Below are 18,062 nucleotides of genomic sequence, written 5' to 3'. Positions count from 1 at the left end.
TTGGATATAAAGGGCAAATTCTGATCTTAGTCTCAATCCAAAAACAACTTGTTTAGTCAACATCTTTTGGAATAAGTGGTCCACCAAAATGCATTTTCTAGCTGATGCTTCCCCAAACTTGTTTTACATATTGTGTATTTCTCTGCCTTGTTAGAGTAGTTATACAGAACACAACAGATCTATTTGTTCTGCTTCAGGGCTATCACTTCTCAGTAACAACCTCGGTGATCAACACAGGGTCATCCACAGGGATAATTTTTTGGTTTTCAGTTATCTTCCCTCTTGTGAGCAGAAGCTATTTCTGTTTGGTCGTTACACTGTCTAGCTGTAGTTGATTTGACCTCCCTTTTCTTTGTCTACCAGTTTGCAGCATGTCATCTGCCCTGGGATACTTCTATTAGTGCTTTATTCTGGAAGGTCCAGAGAGGAAGTTACCCCCAGACTTGTGAGCTGTTATCACGTTAGTGTGACTCCCACTTTACTCCTCAGTTTAAAACCTACTTTTTTTCCTGAAAGAAATGATAAGAAACTTAACAATAATTACCCTTAGGGAAATGGGCTGGCAGAAAAAAGTGGGAGGAGAAAAGGGAGGCTTATTTTTTTTCTCTTTAATACCTTTAATTCACTGGGATTGTCTAATGATGTATGTGTTTTAGTTTTATCTTAAGAATGCCACCCTGGCTGGCGTAGCTCAGTGGATTGAGCACAGGCTGCGAACCAAAGCATCTTTGGTTTGATTCCCAGTCAGGGCACATGCCTGGGTTGCAGGCCACGGCCTCCAGCAACGGCACATTGATGTTTCTCTCTCTCTCTCTCCCACCCTTCCCTCTCTAAAAGTAAATAAATAAAATCTTAAAAAAAAAAAAAAAAAAGAATGCCAACAGTAGTTATCTGGGCAGGGAGGTTGTTTTTAACCTTTTCCTTCCTTTTTTTATTTTTAAATGCTATATAATGATATCTATGTCTGTACCCACATATATACATATATAATCATATCCATTAACAGAAATAACATACACACAAATAGAAATTTTAAAAATGCCTATGGCAGTAACTTACAAAATCGAAATTTCTTTTCTAATGGTCTGTTATGTGATGATACTTATACACTTCTGTTGTTGGAAACTCTAAATTCTCCTTGGAAGTAACACCCATGTGTTTGTCCGTGTGTGTGTATGTATATCCATATTAAAAAGCTTCCTGGTTTGTGAATAAATTCCTAAATATCTCTAGAAGAAAAGTTTCTGGGGTACCTATATATTTTCAAAAATAATTTTGAGGAAACCTACTGAATTGTTTTCAAAATACTAATTCTCCTGTGGTAAACTGTAAATGATTGCAACTTATCCGGAAAGATATAAAATGAACTTTGTAAATTTTCCAAAAATTATTTATTGGCCTAAATCGTAAAATCTTACTTTATATTCAGTGCTTTTCTTTAAAAAATTAAAACCATATAATTATTGTGTGTTAAAAGGCAAAGGATTACAGATACAAAATCTCTAAAAAGACTATATATAACCAAAGAATCATGGGAAGTATTGATACTTGCTTCATTTCTTGAAAAAAAAAAAAAAAAAGACATCTGGGGAAAGTCTAAATGATAGTTTTAGTTCCATGAAATGAGAAGTTTATCTATTCCTGAAATATACAGGGGACTGTAAATGGCTTTGGCACATTTGATGAGGTTCTCTAACTTCTAATGTAACTAACCCTTATCAAGCACAGATTTTTAAAAAGTTTCTTCCTGCCACCACTATTTCGGTTTACTTCTCCCTCCGTTTGCTTTCCGACACTCTGCAGGCAGTGTGCTGAGGAAAACACAAAGTGACTTCTTTAGATCGGGGTAGGTGTCGCCTCACTGCCTCCTCATCACTGTTGTAGTGGGCATCCCAGACTGAAAGCTGTTTATCCGGGCCTCATAAAGCGGCTGGAGCCTTCCCCAGCAAACTGAATCTCTGTCAGAAAGTGGCAGGCAGGGGGGGTTCTGAACAGGCTATCCAGAGAAACAGCTGGTTCCTGACTGGGCATTCTTGCCTGGGTCATGTAAAGCACAAGTGGATGCCCAAGTCACCTGGTCAAGCTGTGGGGAAAGCAAGGGAGTAATGAAAACAGCCTGGCACATAGGAGGCACTCAATAAATACTTGCTGAATAAGTGAATGGCATGATTCTACTTACATAAGTTATTTGGATCAAGTGATAGAACTTCCCCCTTCAAGATGCTAACTAAAAAACAACTTTGTTCAAGTGGCCCTGGTCTGTGGGGAAAAATGGATTGAGTACATGATAGCATAGACACAGAAGTCAGAATACGCAAGGCAGCCTTCGCTTTTTCTTTCCATAGCCAGCTAACTTTGGGGCAACAGAACACGTGTTAAAGAGTTGTTGGTGGGGGTGGGGGGGGCTCAGATTTTAATTTTAGGAAACAAATTTAAGTCCTGTGAATTCCCATCATATCAGATGATCACATCGATATTTGTTTCAGTGCAGAAACTGACAAGGGTAAAGAGAAATCATTTGGAGATTATCTGCCTTTTCTATTTCCATGTTGCCGTATCCCTTTACGTCACTTAACAGACACCACCAGGAAGAGTAAACAGCAGCTCCTCGTGGAATCTCCAGACGGAAAAAACCCTGAAAGGTCAGCTGGTTCAATTACCAGAATACAGCCAGAAACTATACTTGGGAAGCACAGAACTATATATAGAAGTAAGGTCACATCCCTCTACCCGCAACAGTGTTTTTTAAAAGAGGTCGGCCACACACCACTCATTTCCTAATCACAATGGATTCTTTTCTGTTAGTTTATCAAGAAGAACAGAGATCATGAAGGCATATTATTAGAACAGTATTTTAATACTACCAGCATGACTAAATTATGTGGACATTTTAAATTAAGGAAAACATAATATGAATTTTAATACTGTTATCTTCCCTGTTTGAATTTAAATGGTAGATTATTAACGTTAGTCTAGGCTTCCACTTAATATATGACTCCTCTCTTTAGCATATTTTATCTAAAAGATTACATAATATGAGATTAGTGCAGCAACTTTAAATATTTATATGCTTTTACATTCCACAGGAACTGCTGAATACGGATTACTATTATTTTTTATTTCTTAAAACTTTTTTCTATATTTTCAACAAACAATTGTGACATTAAAATGCCTTTTTATTTTGAATCATTGCTAGTTATGCATGGAGATTTGTCACACCAACCTTCCTGTTGCTATGATTCATAATACAAAGCCTGTACTTAAAAATTTATTTTAAAATCAGTTTGTAATTCTTTTAGGTAAAATAAAACAAGGACTCTGGCTAATACCCGACACATGTACTAATATGCATACAAATGGTCTCTCAGAACTAAGTTGTCCGTTACTGTCACAGAGCTCCTATGCAACAAAAGTAACAGTTGGGTGTGAGCTGCCCAATAAAACACAGTGTTAAAACCACCACAACATGTAAAGTGACCATATTTCACAAGGAAAGAGGCTGATTCGAACTTAACAGAAAACCCACATCACAGCTAGATTTGGCATCCCCAAGGTGACATGAGAGGGACTTTTGTTCTGAACAACAGTGCCACTCAGTGGCTGAACAATGGTAGTGAACTGATCAACAGTATGAATGGAGGGTGGGCAAAAGGAATAATGGAGTTTTGGAATAGGCAATGAAAGCACTGCAGGCAAAGAGATATACATCGTTGCCATAGTAACTGTACCTTGGAGGTCAGTTAGAGTCTGGACAGGAACAGAAACCTGAGCATTGCTTCCTGTAACTATATCACCTGGATTTCATAAGAAAAAATAATTAGATTTCATAAAAAGGAAAAATACCAACTTTTCTTTCATACTTAATGTTGTAATACATTTGTCAACTGAATTACTAAAAGTAAAGTAAAGCAGAAAACACAGTGCAATCTTATGAAAATAAATATAAAATTTTTTAAAGGAACTGTTTTTTTAAAAGTATCTCCTAAAAAGCACTTGTGCATATTTTTCTAAAAGAAAAAATAAAACAAGTTTCTACTAAAGTATAAAACAAGTTTCTCCCAGTTGAAAGTATAGGATACTCTGGCAATCAAAAGATTTTGCTGAACAGATTTTATTGTGCTACACATATTAGTATGGTTTTATATTTTCTTTTCAAAAGTCTTTATCCCCAAAATTATATGCATTTGTTAAATAAGCATTCTTTTGAAATTGATTTCCTTGTCTAACAGGCAAAATTTATTTTTAACTAGACTTGAAACCAACTTCTCCAGTGATCAGATAAAGACCTAAACAAGTTCTAATTTCATATTAAGTATTGAAAAGATTTCAAAAGTTACCACATGTACCAAATGTCAACATGTAAAAATAAATCTGTGAACTGCATACCCTTTAAACTTGATATACTTATTTCAGGCAAGATTTCATTTACAAATTGAACCTGCTGTAAATGCTGCAAATAAAGAAGTGCTCAAATTCAGGAACCAGACAAAGGAAATGCGGAAAAAGGATCGCATTTTAGGAACCCGGGAAAGAAAGGAAAAGGAGCATGACAGGAAATTCTGTGAAGAAGTGAGGTACATGGCCGTTTAGAGAAGGGAGATGTTTTGTTTCTTTGGTTTCCTTCCCAGATGACAAAGTTCGGCATAAGCACTGACTGTCAACAGTAATCCTCCAGACACCACAGCTTCTGAAGGCCTGTGATATTTTGAGATTAACTAGGTTAAAAAAAAAAAAGAGCCTTCTTAAAAGGCACCATATTTTCTATGTACGATGATATTAACAGACTTGCTTTTCCTGTAGTTTTTATACAATAGTAAAAAGTCCATTTTTGAATTAAGCAACATATCCTCAGTGCCTTGGCCACTTGCTACAGTTATGATTTACACATGGTCAGCTCATCTAGAAATTATTGCATTGCAATGATATCGTTCGCATCAATTAACAGCATGCATGTTTATATTCTCCTCTAACTGCAATAAAGTCTATAAATAGGTACGTGCTCCGAACAAGTGATGAACAGCTTTTAGCAGAACTTATCAGGCCCTGAATTTTCATAACATAGTTAACTCTCTACTCACTGATAAATAGTGTGCTTCTTTTCTGTATATTTAAAGGGAATTTTCAATTTTATGCTGGCTACCCCTTTTATTCTGCTGCTTCACCTATTAGTGTATGTGTAGAGGCTGAAAACTGATGTTAATATGAAATATTACCAGGAAAATTATCAAGGGACATCTGTGCTCCCTTTTCCTTCCTTTCACGACCCCACCCCTGACACACACAGGAAGTACAGAATGCATTTCAAGCAACGGGTACATGAATTTTCTGTTTTCCATACAGAAAATTCTGTTCCCTTGTATAAGCACAAATGATTGAGAGTTAACTAACCTAGGAAAACCATAAGCATTTTCATCTTTATAAACAACCATTTTTCAAAACAACTTTCAAATTTTCCAGCAGAGTACACTAAAAAGGCTGTTACATTATCTTTCCTCAAAGGCACTAAGGAGATGGCGCCGTTCTGAGCCAGTTAGAAGTCGTATTCCAGCACAAGCCCCCTGACAGCCGAAACGTCGTGCTCACCGCACTACACAAATCTGCGGCACACCTGCAGATCGGTCGGTGTCACAGCACAGCAGGATACGGGGGAAATACCTGCTTAAAGAACCAGTGTTGGAGAAGTGTTTTTCGTTGCGGAGTTAACAAATAATCTTCCGCCACAGGAGCTACAGAGTTTTGGAGCTGGAAATGCCCTCAGGGACCAGCCCAAACCTCTTACTTAGGGTGAGGAAACAAAGGGTCAGAAAGCTTTAGGGTTCTGCTTACAGTTCACCGTGAGTGGATGAATGGCATCAACCTGCACTAGCTTTTACGTGTGTACACTGCTCTTTGCCTTTTCCTCTGCTTTATTAGAAACTTTATGCAGGGAGGGGCATTATCAGGACTGTTTATCTTCAATATGAAGGTAGACAAGCTTTCTGCAGATTGACATGAGAAGAACAAACCAGGAATAACGAGACAGAAGAGTTGCCAGATGAGGCTGCCTTCCTCCAGCACGGGGATGGGGTACGAAATGCTCCAGTGATGATCCTCATGTTCCAAATACTTTGCTTAAGTGCTCTGTTGTCTTCTTCTAACTGGGGACTTGGTTTTCATCAATTGTTCCATCCTCATGCACTTCCTTTCTCACTTACTGTGATATTAATACTTGACATTTCCTCAGAGACACAACTTTATATTTCTATAGTCATTTGGCTTGGTTCCTCAGAAAATTTAAGCTACAGCATTAAGAGATTCTCTGACTCATTTGCCTGCCATCAGTTAGAATTACTACTGAGTACAGCTTGTTATCAAAGCAATATTGAAATCATATTTGTTTAGAACAATAAAACAGTACAATTATGAAATATATAAAATAACATTCATTTCCATTCTGTAAGTGGGCAAGTCTCCTGGCATTAAGACACATTTACAACATGTTAATGATCTGAAGTCTCCTTTTCTTTAAATCATGTGTGATAGCTCCACATTAAGAAGAGAAGAATGTAATTTTAAACAAGATAGTCTGATGTAGGTAAACGGAATACTCTAATAAAATTTAAATACTAATATACAGCATCCGATACTGCATATAGGCAACAATAGATAACATGGTGTGTTTGATGGCAGAACACACACTCATTATTGAATAATACTCATTATTTTAAATCACTGGGTGATAAAGCCCATTTAACTTAAGTTTACCCATTTAAATACCAGTAACTTAAAATTTTTCATTATTTTGGATGCAAACTCCTTAAACAGAGTATAAGGAACATGGTTTAAGGTCTTCCGACTAACTCAACATGACTACTGCTACTGCCCACACCGGTGATTTAACGGGCTCTTACATAGGGCTCCCTCGAAGACACGAATGAGGCACGTGTCAGTGTATCTGCCTTGAAATGAAATGGCTATCTGATGCTTTGGAATGCTATGGAACGACTTTTAGAAATTTTCTGCCATCGTGTTATTATTTCTTTTTTCTGCAGTACAGAAAACAAAGTCCTCCCCACTAAGAAATAAATGTAATCTTGCTCTTTCTAATCTGCTATGAATAGGGGTGCTTAATCATCTGTCTCTGAAAACAAGTGGAAAATCAGAGTATAAAGATTCTGAGTTAGAACCCGAAGGGCTCCCTTGGGAATACAGTACAGGAGGCAGGGGAGGCCCAGGGGAGGCCCAGAAATAGAAGGGAGCTTACCCGAGCCCCAGTAGGCAGAGCGCCACTAACAGGACCCACAGCAGTGTCCTCACTCACACCAAATGAGAGCTTCAGATCGGCTCATCTGCCAAGTTTCCTCTGCTCTCACACTCCACGGCTCATTGTTAGTGCATGGACTCAGACACTTACTTTGGCTGCCTGACATTGTGCTTAGCTCCCCCCCGCCCAAGGTTCCAGTTTGTTGAGCTCAGAGGTGAAACAGCTAGACGAGTGACTGCAAGCCTAGTGGCACGCTTCCTCCAGACCGACTGCGTGGATGACTGCTGTGCCGAGTAAAGCCCGTGGGATTTGGAACTTCCCACTTCAGATTCCCTTCTAGTCAAAAGCATCTAAGATAGCAGAGATCACAGTCAACGGATTCCACATTCTGTGCTGTGATCGTTCGCGCCATACTCTATGGGAATCCCCAGGACCCAAATGCAATTATCGTAGGATATAAATGTAAAAAAAAAAAAAAAAAAAAACAACAAAACACCTTCACAAACAATCTCATAAAATGCTCATAATTAAGAATGATACAATATCTAATAATGTAACTTAAAAGGATCTAACAGAATGGATCTTTTTAAAATTAAGTTTTGCTTTGATTTCTATTTCTAGGCGGTTGAGTTCTCACGGGCAGGTGAGGAAATCCCAGGCTGTACTGTGAGGGTTTCCTTTAGATTTATTAGTGCTTTTTCCTTACCTTTGTTCAGTTGCACTGGCATGCTTTCCGATTTCAGCAGCCTCTGCTGCTGCTGCTGCTGCTGCTGCTGGTGCTGCTGGTGCTGCTGCTGCAAATGATGTCTGGGGGCCTCTGCTAAGGTTGCTAAGGTCCTGGTGGGAGCCACAGCCATGGAGGAACTGCCACTACTGCCTCCTGATACAGGGCCACCGGTACCGCCTGGGGCCATTGCTGGAGAAATCAACTTCCTTCCAAAATTAATCAGGCTATTAGAGACTTTATTTATATTCAAGGGAGTGCCTTTGGCACTGGTCCTGTAAAAAAAAAAAATAGGTGGAGAGACATGATTTCAATTAGAGGACAACTGTATTTTACACTATTTCACATACGCCATTGGTATAAAAACGTACCTTACCTGCTTCGAACATGGCTGTTTACTAGATCAGCTGCAACAAGTGAGAAGTGAAAACTTAAAAGTGACCACAGGATAATAAAACAAGAAGACTCTTAAAGATGTGGCTTATGGAAAATAGTCTTTATACTTTTCATCCACCTATCCAATAAATAGGGCCTATTATGTGCCGACACTGTACTAGGTTCTGAGGATACAACTGTCTAAAACAGACATGTTTTAGAAGCCTCCTTCTTGGAGCTTCTAGTCTAGTAGGGAGTAAATATATGAATCAAACACTTACATAAATAAAAGCATGATTAAACACTTATGGTGAGGATTATAAAGGAGAGGAACGGGGCTGGGCGCGGCGTGGGCTACCCACAGAAAGGGAAGCCTGTGAAACGAGGCTCAGAGGAGGTTTCCCACTAGGTCTTGTATGTGAGTACGAGGTCACATTTAATGTGATTTTGAAGAATAAACTTGAGAGTCATGAAGTAAACTCAGAGAAACCATACCAAACGCCCAGACCACGAGCACTGCAATGCACACTCACCCCCACCGCCTGCCCCAGAACTCCACAGGCCCCTTCCCCACTTCCCTGCTTCCCTTTTCTTGATAGCACTTTGCATCGGCTGACATACTATATATTTCACTCATTTGAATATTATTTGTCCACTTCCTCCAATCCCCACTACAGTAAAAGTTTTGTGAAGACAAGGATTTTTTGTCTCTCAGCTATTTGGCCATTGCCCGGCACCCATAGGTGTTTTATAAATATCTGTTACACGGCAGCTGCACCTACCTACAGTCTAGGTCTTCTCGAGCGTTACAGGGGAAGAAAGTCCGTGCTCCTAGCTGTGGCCAGCCTCTCCATTTGGGCTCCGCGTCTCCTTCTCCTGTGTCACCACTTTCCCCTTCTCTACTGTATGATTTCCATTACCTCACAAAGAGTTTTGTTTCAAAAAGTGTCTTAACGTGCTGCTGCTGCTTTGTCGGTTTCTGGCTCTGTAAGGTCTGGTCCGGGCCTTGCCGTTGCTCTAAATGCACTCCTCCAAGTCACCAGTGACTTCCGTGCTGCAGAGCCAAAGGTCCATTCTTATCGTACTCTACCTCTCAGCAGCAGTTTGCCCCTGGAAACACTCCCTTCCCTGCACACACTTCCTCCCTAGGCTTCCGGGGCTTGCCAGCACCTGTGCTGTAACTGGCAAGTACAGGACACAAACTAAACATTTGTTAAAGGAGTGATGACTTCCCAAATGATTCACGATCTTGAACCGTTTCAGAGCTAGTATCTTCTTGAAGACCAGTTATGATTATCAATTATTTTAGTTGTACAAGAGAGTCCAACTCCATGACAACGCTGAAGTTTGTGCTTCATTGCCCAAATAATTAACAGAAGTTTTTCTTCCATTTTGAGTTTTCTTCATTCAAGTGAGAAACTGAAAATCAAGTTGGAGGGATTCATTTACTTGATTTCAGTTAACTTGAATTTCACCATCACGCCCTTTCCTCAGATCTACCTGGCAGCACTTCCCCGGTGCTTCTCCCACCTTTCTCACCACAGCTGTGCCCTTGGCATTGGTACAGACAGCTGGAAAGCCAAACCGATCCATAGTTCTATTAATAAAAGGAAAGAACACTATGCTTGTTCCTTCCATAAAGTTTTCTCTAATGGTACTGGCTAATATTATGGGCTAGGTATTGGGGAATTACATTGCTTTGGACATAGGACAAATCAAATTTAAATCCTGGAATTCAGCTTTATAATACAAAGATTCATTCATTTATAACTCAATGAAATGTGAAAAAAATAATTTTCAAAGGCCTCTTTTTTTGTATCAAGTTTAACCTTTAAAGAACTGAGCTACTTAATGTCCTTTTAAAATTTATTAAAATGTAACGTTTCCTAACAGATGTGAGGATATATAGTGGTCACATACCACTTCTTCATTTTCAGCTGTTTCCTTGTGAAGGAGAGCATCCCCAGTTCACAGACACTGTAGCTTAACAGCGGAGAAGGCACAGAATACATGTTTGTTGAGAACAAGAATGGCTAAAATGAAAAGAACTCATAAATTCCAGAGCGAGCAGGCGTTCACCTCTGGCTCTGCACTCCGCTTGGCAGCCTGCAGGCACTCCCGTGCCTTGTGAGGCCGCGGGAAGAAGAGCTATCAGGATATGAAGTTCTACTGCAGTGTGGTTTTGCTTCTTTGCAAGTCAAGATTCATAATTCATACATATGAAGAAGTTGTAATGTTGTTACCCTTTTTTATAAACAAAAATGTACTAGTCAAATTCCCACATTGCCAGTTGTAAAATTTATATGCTGATAAAAGTACTAAGAAACTGCTGGAGCATTATCAAGAGAATATGGTTAATGCATCTTCATTACTACTAATAACCACGAAAAACATACAGATCAAGCTCATGCCGAGCCATTTTTCATCTGAATAGCTCTTAAAAGGGAATGAGCACGGTTTTCCTTTTTTGAACATTTTTTTTTTTGTTTTTAACCAATTTCCCCCTCATCCACTACCCATAGCTTCCAGAAGAATATATTCTTTTCAAAACAACTATCGATGGCAACTCTACTTATTTTCAGACATAAACAACTGTAAACCATGTACTTCTAGGAAAAGCATGCTGTCCACAGTTTGTTTTTGAGGCATGGCAATTTTTAGGCCAAGTTAGTTACTATAGATCTTAAATATTATGAGCAGCATTCTCCACAAGAAATACTAAACAATTTGCAACAATTATCATTGCCTGTGATTTACACTATTAAGCCACGTGCACTAAATTAATGACAATGCAGTCCTCAGAGATCTGAGGGACAGTGAGGATCGAACTGGATTAAAGATAGAGTGTAATGTGTAAACAGAGCTGAGATGAACAGTAAAAGGATTTTGCGATTAAGACATTAGATCACAAACCTGATGTGTAACAAATCTGTGTAATCGAAGACTTTCATTCCTATTTTCTACTACATACTATTACTAAGTAAGTAGTACCATCTAGGAGAGATTGTCTTGAAATTGTGCCAACAACTTGCTTTGGGCATAACTTCATTTAGCAGCTTGAATCAGTAGCAAAAGGGCATTTTTCTGAAAATCCACAAATTCTTCGAAACACCTGTACCAGAACCCAACCTGGGTTTACTGCTGGGCCCCATTTCTTCAGTTTCCGAGACTTAAAAACAAACACCTCTGAAACTCCTGCTGCCTCTTCCTACCCTCGCACTACCCTCCATCTCTTGCAGCCCGGCTTTCTAACCCAAATTCCACTGAAAGAGCTTCTCGGGTCTCCAACGCCCTCTTAATTGCCAGAGTCTCCAGCTGTTTTAATTCAACTTCTAAAACTGTCCTAAAGATTCAAAAAGCACATGATCACACCTGTAAAAATTCTCCACAATTTTTCCTCCCCCGATATCCAAATCTTGGCCACACACAAGCGGGCGACAGCAGAGAGGTGCGTGTGCGGTTCACAGTCCAGAGGCACAGCCTCACTGCAACGCCGGCCTACTCAGAGGGCCACAGGCCTCCTCTCCTCCCACACCTTGTCACCACATCACCAGAGGCCTGCCGACAGCAGCCCCTTTCACCTACTGCATCATTCCCAACTACGAAAACAAGGACAAGACATACCGATAAAGCAAAATGCAGAGTTTGAAGAGACAGAGCAAGCATCGGAGGCAGACTCGGATACAGCAGGGATGTTGGAATTATCAGACTACAAATTTAAAATGACTGTGATTAAAAAGCTAAGGGCTCTAATGACTAGACAGCATGTATAGACAGATGGAATGTTTATTCAGAGAGAAGGAAATTCTAAGGGATAAAAGAGAAAGGATAGAGATAAAAAAGACGGAAACAAACGAAGAATGTCTTTGGTGGGCTTATCAGCAGACGGGACACAGCTGAGGAAAGAATCTCTGAAGTTGAAGATATGTCAATAGAAACTCTCCAAACTGAAAAGTAAACAGAAAGACAGAAAAAAAAAAAAAAAACACCCCAAAACTAAAAAACCGGAAGAGACTATCCAGAGCCTGTGGGGCAACTATAAAGATGTAACATGCCCATAATGGGAAGAACAGAAGGAGAAGAAGAAATACATGAAACAATAATGATGGAGGATTTCCCCAAATTAATGTCAGACACCAAACCACAGATCCGGGGAGATCAGAGAACACCAGACAGGATAAATACCAGAATCCCTATACTTTGTCATATCCTTTTTAAACTACAGAAAACCACAGAAAAAGAAAAAAAAGTCCTGAATGCAGCCAGAGGGAAAAATCACCTTACCTATAAGGAGTAAAGGTAAGAATCACATCCAACTTCTCAGTAAACCATGCAAGCCAGAGGAGAGCAGCCCAGGGGAACATGTAATGTGCTGAGAGATAAAAACCACCCCCTTGAGTTCTGTACCCCATGGCATTATCCTTCCAAAGTAAACATAGTGTCGACACAGAGTAAACACACATTACCCTGTAGTAGTAAATACAACTGTGACTAAAAATGCTAGATCAGTGTCTACGGTGCAGGAGGTAACTGCACAACTATGGGAGACAGCTCTTGGTGACATTAATTTCCGGCAAAATTGAGTTTTGTGCTTATACAATGGAGTGGAACAGAGGGGAGGTATGCAAGTTGAGCTGGAAGAAGAGCGGCTGAAAAAGCTGGGGCGCAATCCTCCAATATGCTGAGGATTGCTTGCAGGGAAAGCAGTCCTTTTTTTGCCTGGCTTTACAAAATGAGACGAGTTGCACAAGTTGCAAAACATACCCGAAGACAGTTAAAAACCATGACACAGGGAATCCTTTCTAAAGATTTAAGAGGCTCTGTTTAAAATATAAGTGCTCCTTTGCTTAGCAGAGGTTGCAGAATCAACTCCAGACACAAGCTCCCTGGCCCTGGCATAGGTGAGAGGCAGGGTTACAGGACAGCCCCCCTACCCCCTCTCAGAGTGTGTCACCTGCTGTGTCAAATGCCCTCTCATTCAGGGCACTGTTGAGAAGACAGGACCACACAGGAGGCCTGGACACCAGTCTAGCCTTCGAGGAATGCTGACTCAGCCCCATCGCCAGACATTAAGGGCCTGCTTGCCCTGCCATCTTCTCTCTGCTCTCAGTTTCTGTTCTGTTCTTGCCCCGCTTCCTCCTCATGTTCATCTTTCTTCTGAGACCTTATTTTCTCCTTTTCCCCTTTCCTTTCTGTCCTGTCTCCGTTCCTTCTGTCATTTTCTCACCTCGATCTACCTATATTTGATTCCACCATAAAAACATAAAACTTATTTCAAAATTATTTTCTGAAGTGCAAAAGGTAGTTGGAAAAGTAAATTGATATACCCATATAAAATAAATATGTGTCCTTAGTTTTTTGGATGGAAACAAGAGTTTCTACACATTCCTGTATTTTTCCAAAGTCTATGATAATGACCTGTGCTGAGTGGATGCTGGCTCATATTTCTTTCTTTCATGCTTACAGACATCAGTCTTTTAATCAAAAATTTAAAAGAGTTGTCAAGGTTGTAATGTAGTACTTTTCAAGATGATTCTAACATCCAAGCTAACATTCAGGATGTATTTCTACTTACAAATTCCATAAGTTGAAGGCTTCAAGTTCTACAAAATGGATTTTCCAACTTTAATTTTTTTAACTTTGAAGTTGAGTGTAGCAAATTTGCATCAGTGGAAGACATTTATATCGAATTCTAACCTTTTCACCATATTGTGAGGTTTCCGTTATCTTAGAAAATGAACTCACACCACACCTCAGGGACCTCTAGATTTTGCAGGTTTTATTAAAACAATGAAAATTAGCTTGCTGTTACTTATTCCCTAGGAGTCTGACTTTCAAGTGAGATGGGCTATGGTTATTTTGCATGTGGCAGGTAAGTTCTTGTCAATGTGAGGTGAAGCGAAAGGAGTTGTGCTCGTCAGGGAGAAAAGGAGTGAGTGGCTGTAGCTAGACCGTGGGGCTTCTCTCACTGGGTCTGAGCACAATTTGTAACAGTGGTTACTAACATAACAAATAATAAGCAATTGTGCATTGATTATGGTATATAAAATTGTTGGATAAACTCTCCAAGACATAGCTTTAAGAATAAACACTGAAGTTTCTATTTCTATAGTGGTAGTTTTCAACTAATTTATTTTCTGACCCAGTGTATGACTCCTTCCATCAGTGACTGGTTCATAATAGCAGAGTTTTTAGAGGACGGGGATGCTCTGGCCTAGGGGGATACATCAGAATGGAAGGGGATATAATTCAGAGATGCCCACCTGCTGGGTCATTCTGCCCTCTTCCCTTCTCTTCCTTCACTTTGAGGATCATTTTATAGCCTCGCAGTTGGAGGGGACAACTAGAAACTTGTACCTGGTTTCTCCTAGATGCCAACCTTTTTCCCTTCCTGATTTTGATCTGTATCCTTTTGCCATAATGCACTGTAACTATGAGTGTAACAGCTTTTCTGTGTTCTGTGAGTCCTAGTGAATCACTGAAACTGAGGGTGGTCTTTGGGACCCTCAACAATGGAGAGTAAGGATAGGTAAATATTTCCTAGACAGGAAACAGAATGCACTAAACATAAAGAAAATAAAAACCATGATAAAATGAACTTCACTGAAATAAAAATTTTCTCCTCATCAAAAGACATCATTAAGAGAATGAATAGGCAAGCCACACACTGGGGAATAATATTTGCAGTACGTATATGTGACAGATTCCTATCCAGAATATTTAAAGAATTCCTACAAATCGATTATTAAAGAGACAAACAACCCATTAAAAATAGGCAAAATATTTAAACAGACATTCTCAAAAAGATATGCAAATCACCAATATGCTATGAGAAGATGCTAGACATCATTAGTCATCAGGAAAATGAAGATCAAACCACAATGGGATTCCAGGCTCACACTAACTAGAATGGAGAAAATCAAACCACTGACAATAGCAAATGTTGGCAAGGATGTAGAGCAAATAGAACCCTCATATATTCCAGGGTGGAGTGGGAAAGGTATAAGTACTTTTAAAAACAGTTTGGTCATTTCTTATAAAGTTAGGCATGTATCTATCTGACAAAGCAATTTAATTTCTAAGTGTTTACTCAAGAGAAAGACAGACATATATCCACAAACAACAATAACATGAACAAACAACAATATCAAAACACCTGTGCAAGAATGTTCAAAGCAGCCTTATTTATAATACCCCAAATGTAGAAATAACCTAGTATCTATCAGCAGGAAAATAGATAAACAACTTGTGCTATATTCACAAAATGGAATGCAACTCAACGATCTAAAAGGAGGAACTAGTGATACGTGGTATGTGCAACAACATGGATGCATTATAAAGACATTGTGCTGAACAAAAAACGCTAGACACAAAAGAGTGCATACTGTGTGGTTTCATTATGTGAAGCTCACAAAAAGGCAAAGCTAATACATGGTACTAGTGTTGGAAGTGACTGCAAAGGGACACAAGGGAACTCTCCGTGAAACAGTCACTCCAGATACATTTTTTGGATGGTGGTCACATGGGTATGTCCTGTAACACACTGTCAAAACTCCTCAGACCAAAGGCTTAAGATATGTGTGTTGTGCACAGATTATACATACATTTTAAGAAGGAGAAAGATCTCTTTACTCTGGACTAGATAGGAGATAGTGTTACCATTTTACCTTATTGGTTGGAAATTAACAACTCTCTTTAATACAACAGTACGAGTACTTCAGATATAGATGTGCTTATAGTATAAATCCTTAGTTATTTGGCCATAAAATATTACAAAATTACATTTATATAAAAATCAGTGTCCTTTGAAATTCTGATTAGCTAATTAACTACTAATATTGCTAACCATGGATTTCTTGGCTTCATGGCTTTAGGAGTATTATTAGCACTTTATTTCTTTACCATATTTTAGTAATAAAACACTTCTAAAAAAAGGCAGTCATCATGTAAGTAAATATAATAAAGTTTAATTAAAAAATCTCGTTGGCCACATAAAATGATCAGACCATATAAAATAAAAATTGTCTGGAAAAATTTTATGATGTCTTTTTGGTATTCAAAACTATGCTTATTTATTCAGTCATTAAACTAAGTATTCACTGAATACTATAAACAGTGCTATGTACTGTGCTAGGCCCAGGGCATATGAAGACTCTAAGACCCAGTCTCTGACATTAATATAAGTTATTCTACATTTAAAGCTAAAATCTTTGATTTATTTCATGATATTTGAATTTGTTCTCTTTGCCAGGAACTGAGGAAATAGCAATGACACTCGTATTCTGGTATAAGATTACAGCTGTTGGAAGACTCCTTGTGATTCCTGGGATCCCCCACTTTCTCCGGACTGCCTTCCTGGGCCAGGCCAAGAGGAGCACTCCTAAGCTGAGGCAGATCCTGATCCCAAGGGCAGAAGGAGAATTACTAGCCACCAGCTGTTCTTGGGTTAAGAATAAACTGAACGCCACCAGTCCTTAGGCATGTGCAACTCAGTGGAGGAATGTAAGGAACACCTTCAGAGCCCAGGGAACCCTCTTGGTTGGAATCTTCTTTCCCTGGAGCCTCGCTTCCTTTTAGATCTCTTGCAGAGGTCCTGACAAGGGGCCTTTTGCAGAGGGCCTGCCTACCTGCTAGGATTGTAATCTGGGATCTTTCATCATTGATATCAATTAAGTTGTTTAAACTAAGCTCTGACACAGAGCAGAGGAAAGCTGGGGATGTTAGCCCAGAGACTGTTGTTACTGCTGATCTGCTGAGGGGAGGGATCAGGATCCCTAAGCTTGGGTTCCTCCATCTCTATCAAGCCTTTATTTAGTCAAATGACACTACCAAATTTGAGTGATATGAAGTTGCTCAAGCAAGTCAAAAGGATAACTGCTGTGGAGCCATAGAAAGGCACCACTAGAGAAACGACACACGTTCTTGACGCACGGCCGACAGCAAAATGCCAGGGCTTCATCCCCTCTGCTGAGCACAAAGAATCACACATTGTGAGAAACTGTGGTGTGTCATCTGCAAAGCAGAAAATCCAGGGATGTTCTAGAATAAAGAAGGTATGCAATCCCCCTCTTAATATGAAATTGCAGTATTTAAAAACTATGAAATTCTGTTCCATAACTACTCAGTTGGGCATTTCAGTAGTCACAGATTCCCAAATAAATTAGATGGGTCTTTCTGAAGACTGGTCACAAATTAGATGCACTTATTTTTTTATAGCAGCAATTTCTGGTTATTTAAGGACAGAATTGGAACAAGATTTGAGTGTTAAATTGTGGTTCTGAGCTCTAAAGTTGAATGAATAAGAAAATGTCAATTCCCATTTTTAAAAAGAAATTTGCAAGTAAGTAAAATCAGAGCACAGTGACTATTACCCACTCACGTAATGGAAAATCTACCACTAAAATACCTAGGCACTTGCGTTTAAAGACTTAATTATAGCAATCCATGGTAAAGCAGAGAAATCAGGCTTCTTGATTTCTGGAGCTATTTTTATCCATGAGATCACATGTCATCTTTGCATCCTCGTCCCGTGTTTGGATAAGCAACACCAACGGAAGTCCATTGCCACAGATGGAGCAGGTAGCAGTTCCCTGCTTTAGGTCTACCTGTCTCTTGTCTATCCTCTATTTATGGAACATTGTGGGAGGTCCCCCCATAGTATAGATACCCCCTCTGCACCACCCCACTCCCCATCTTGCTGTTCAATGACAGCCCCAATGC

At 39.4% G+C, this 18,062-nt stretch overlaps 1 protein-coding gene across 1 annotated transcript in view; it reads right to left on the bottom strand.

Moving 5' to 3' along the window:
• The window catches only part of TBC1D5 (TBC1 domain family member 5), a 482,939-nt gene that overhangs the window by 57,683 nt on the left and 407,194 nt on the right, over window positions 1–18,062 (bottom strand). The window contains exons 18-19 of the mRNA XM_028518682.2: window positions 7,950–8,242; window positions 3,729–3,794 (exon numbers count right to left, since the gene is read on the bottom strand). Coding sequence (XP_028374483.1) covers window positions 3,729–3,794; window positions 7,950–8,242 — 359 coding nt within the window. The remainder of the gene's footprint in view (window positions 1–3,728; window positions 3,795–7,949; window positions 8,243–18,062) is intronic.

The sequence above is a fragment of the Phyllostomus discolor genome, chromosome 7 (genome assembly GCF_004126475.2).
Source record: "Phyllostomus discolor isolate MPI-MPIP mPhyDis1 chromosome 7, mPhyDis1.pri.v3, whole genome shotgun sequence".
In the NCBI taxonomy this organism is placed as follows: domain Eukaryota; kingdom Metazoa; phylum Chordata; class Mammalia; order Chiroptera; family Phyllostomidae; genus Phyllostomus; species Phyllostomus discolor.
This window is presented reverse-complemented; position numbering and strand designations above follow the sequence as displayed.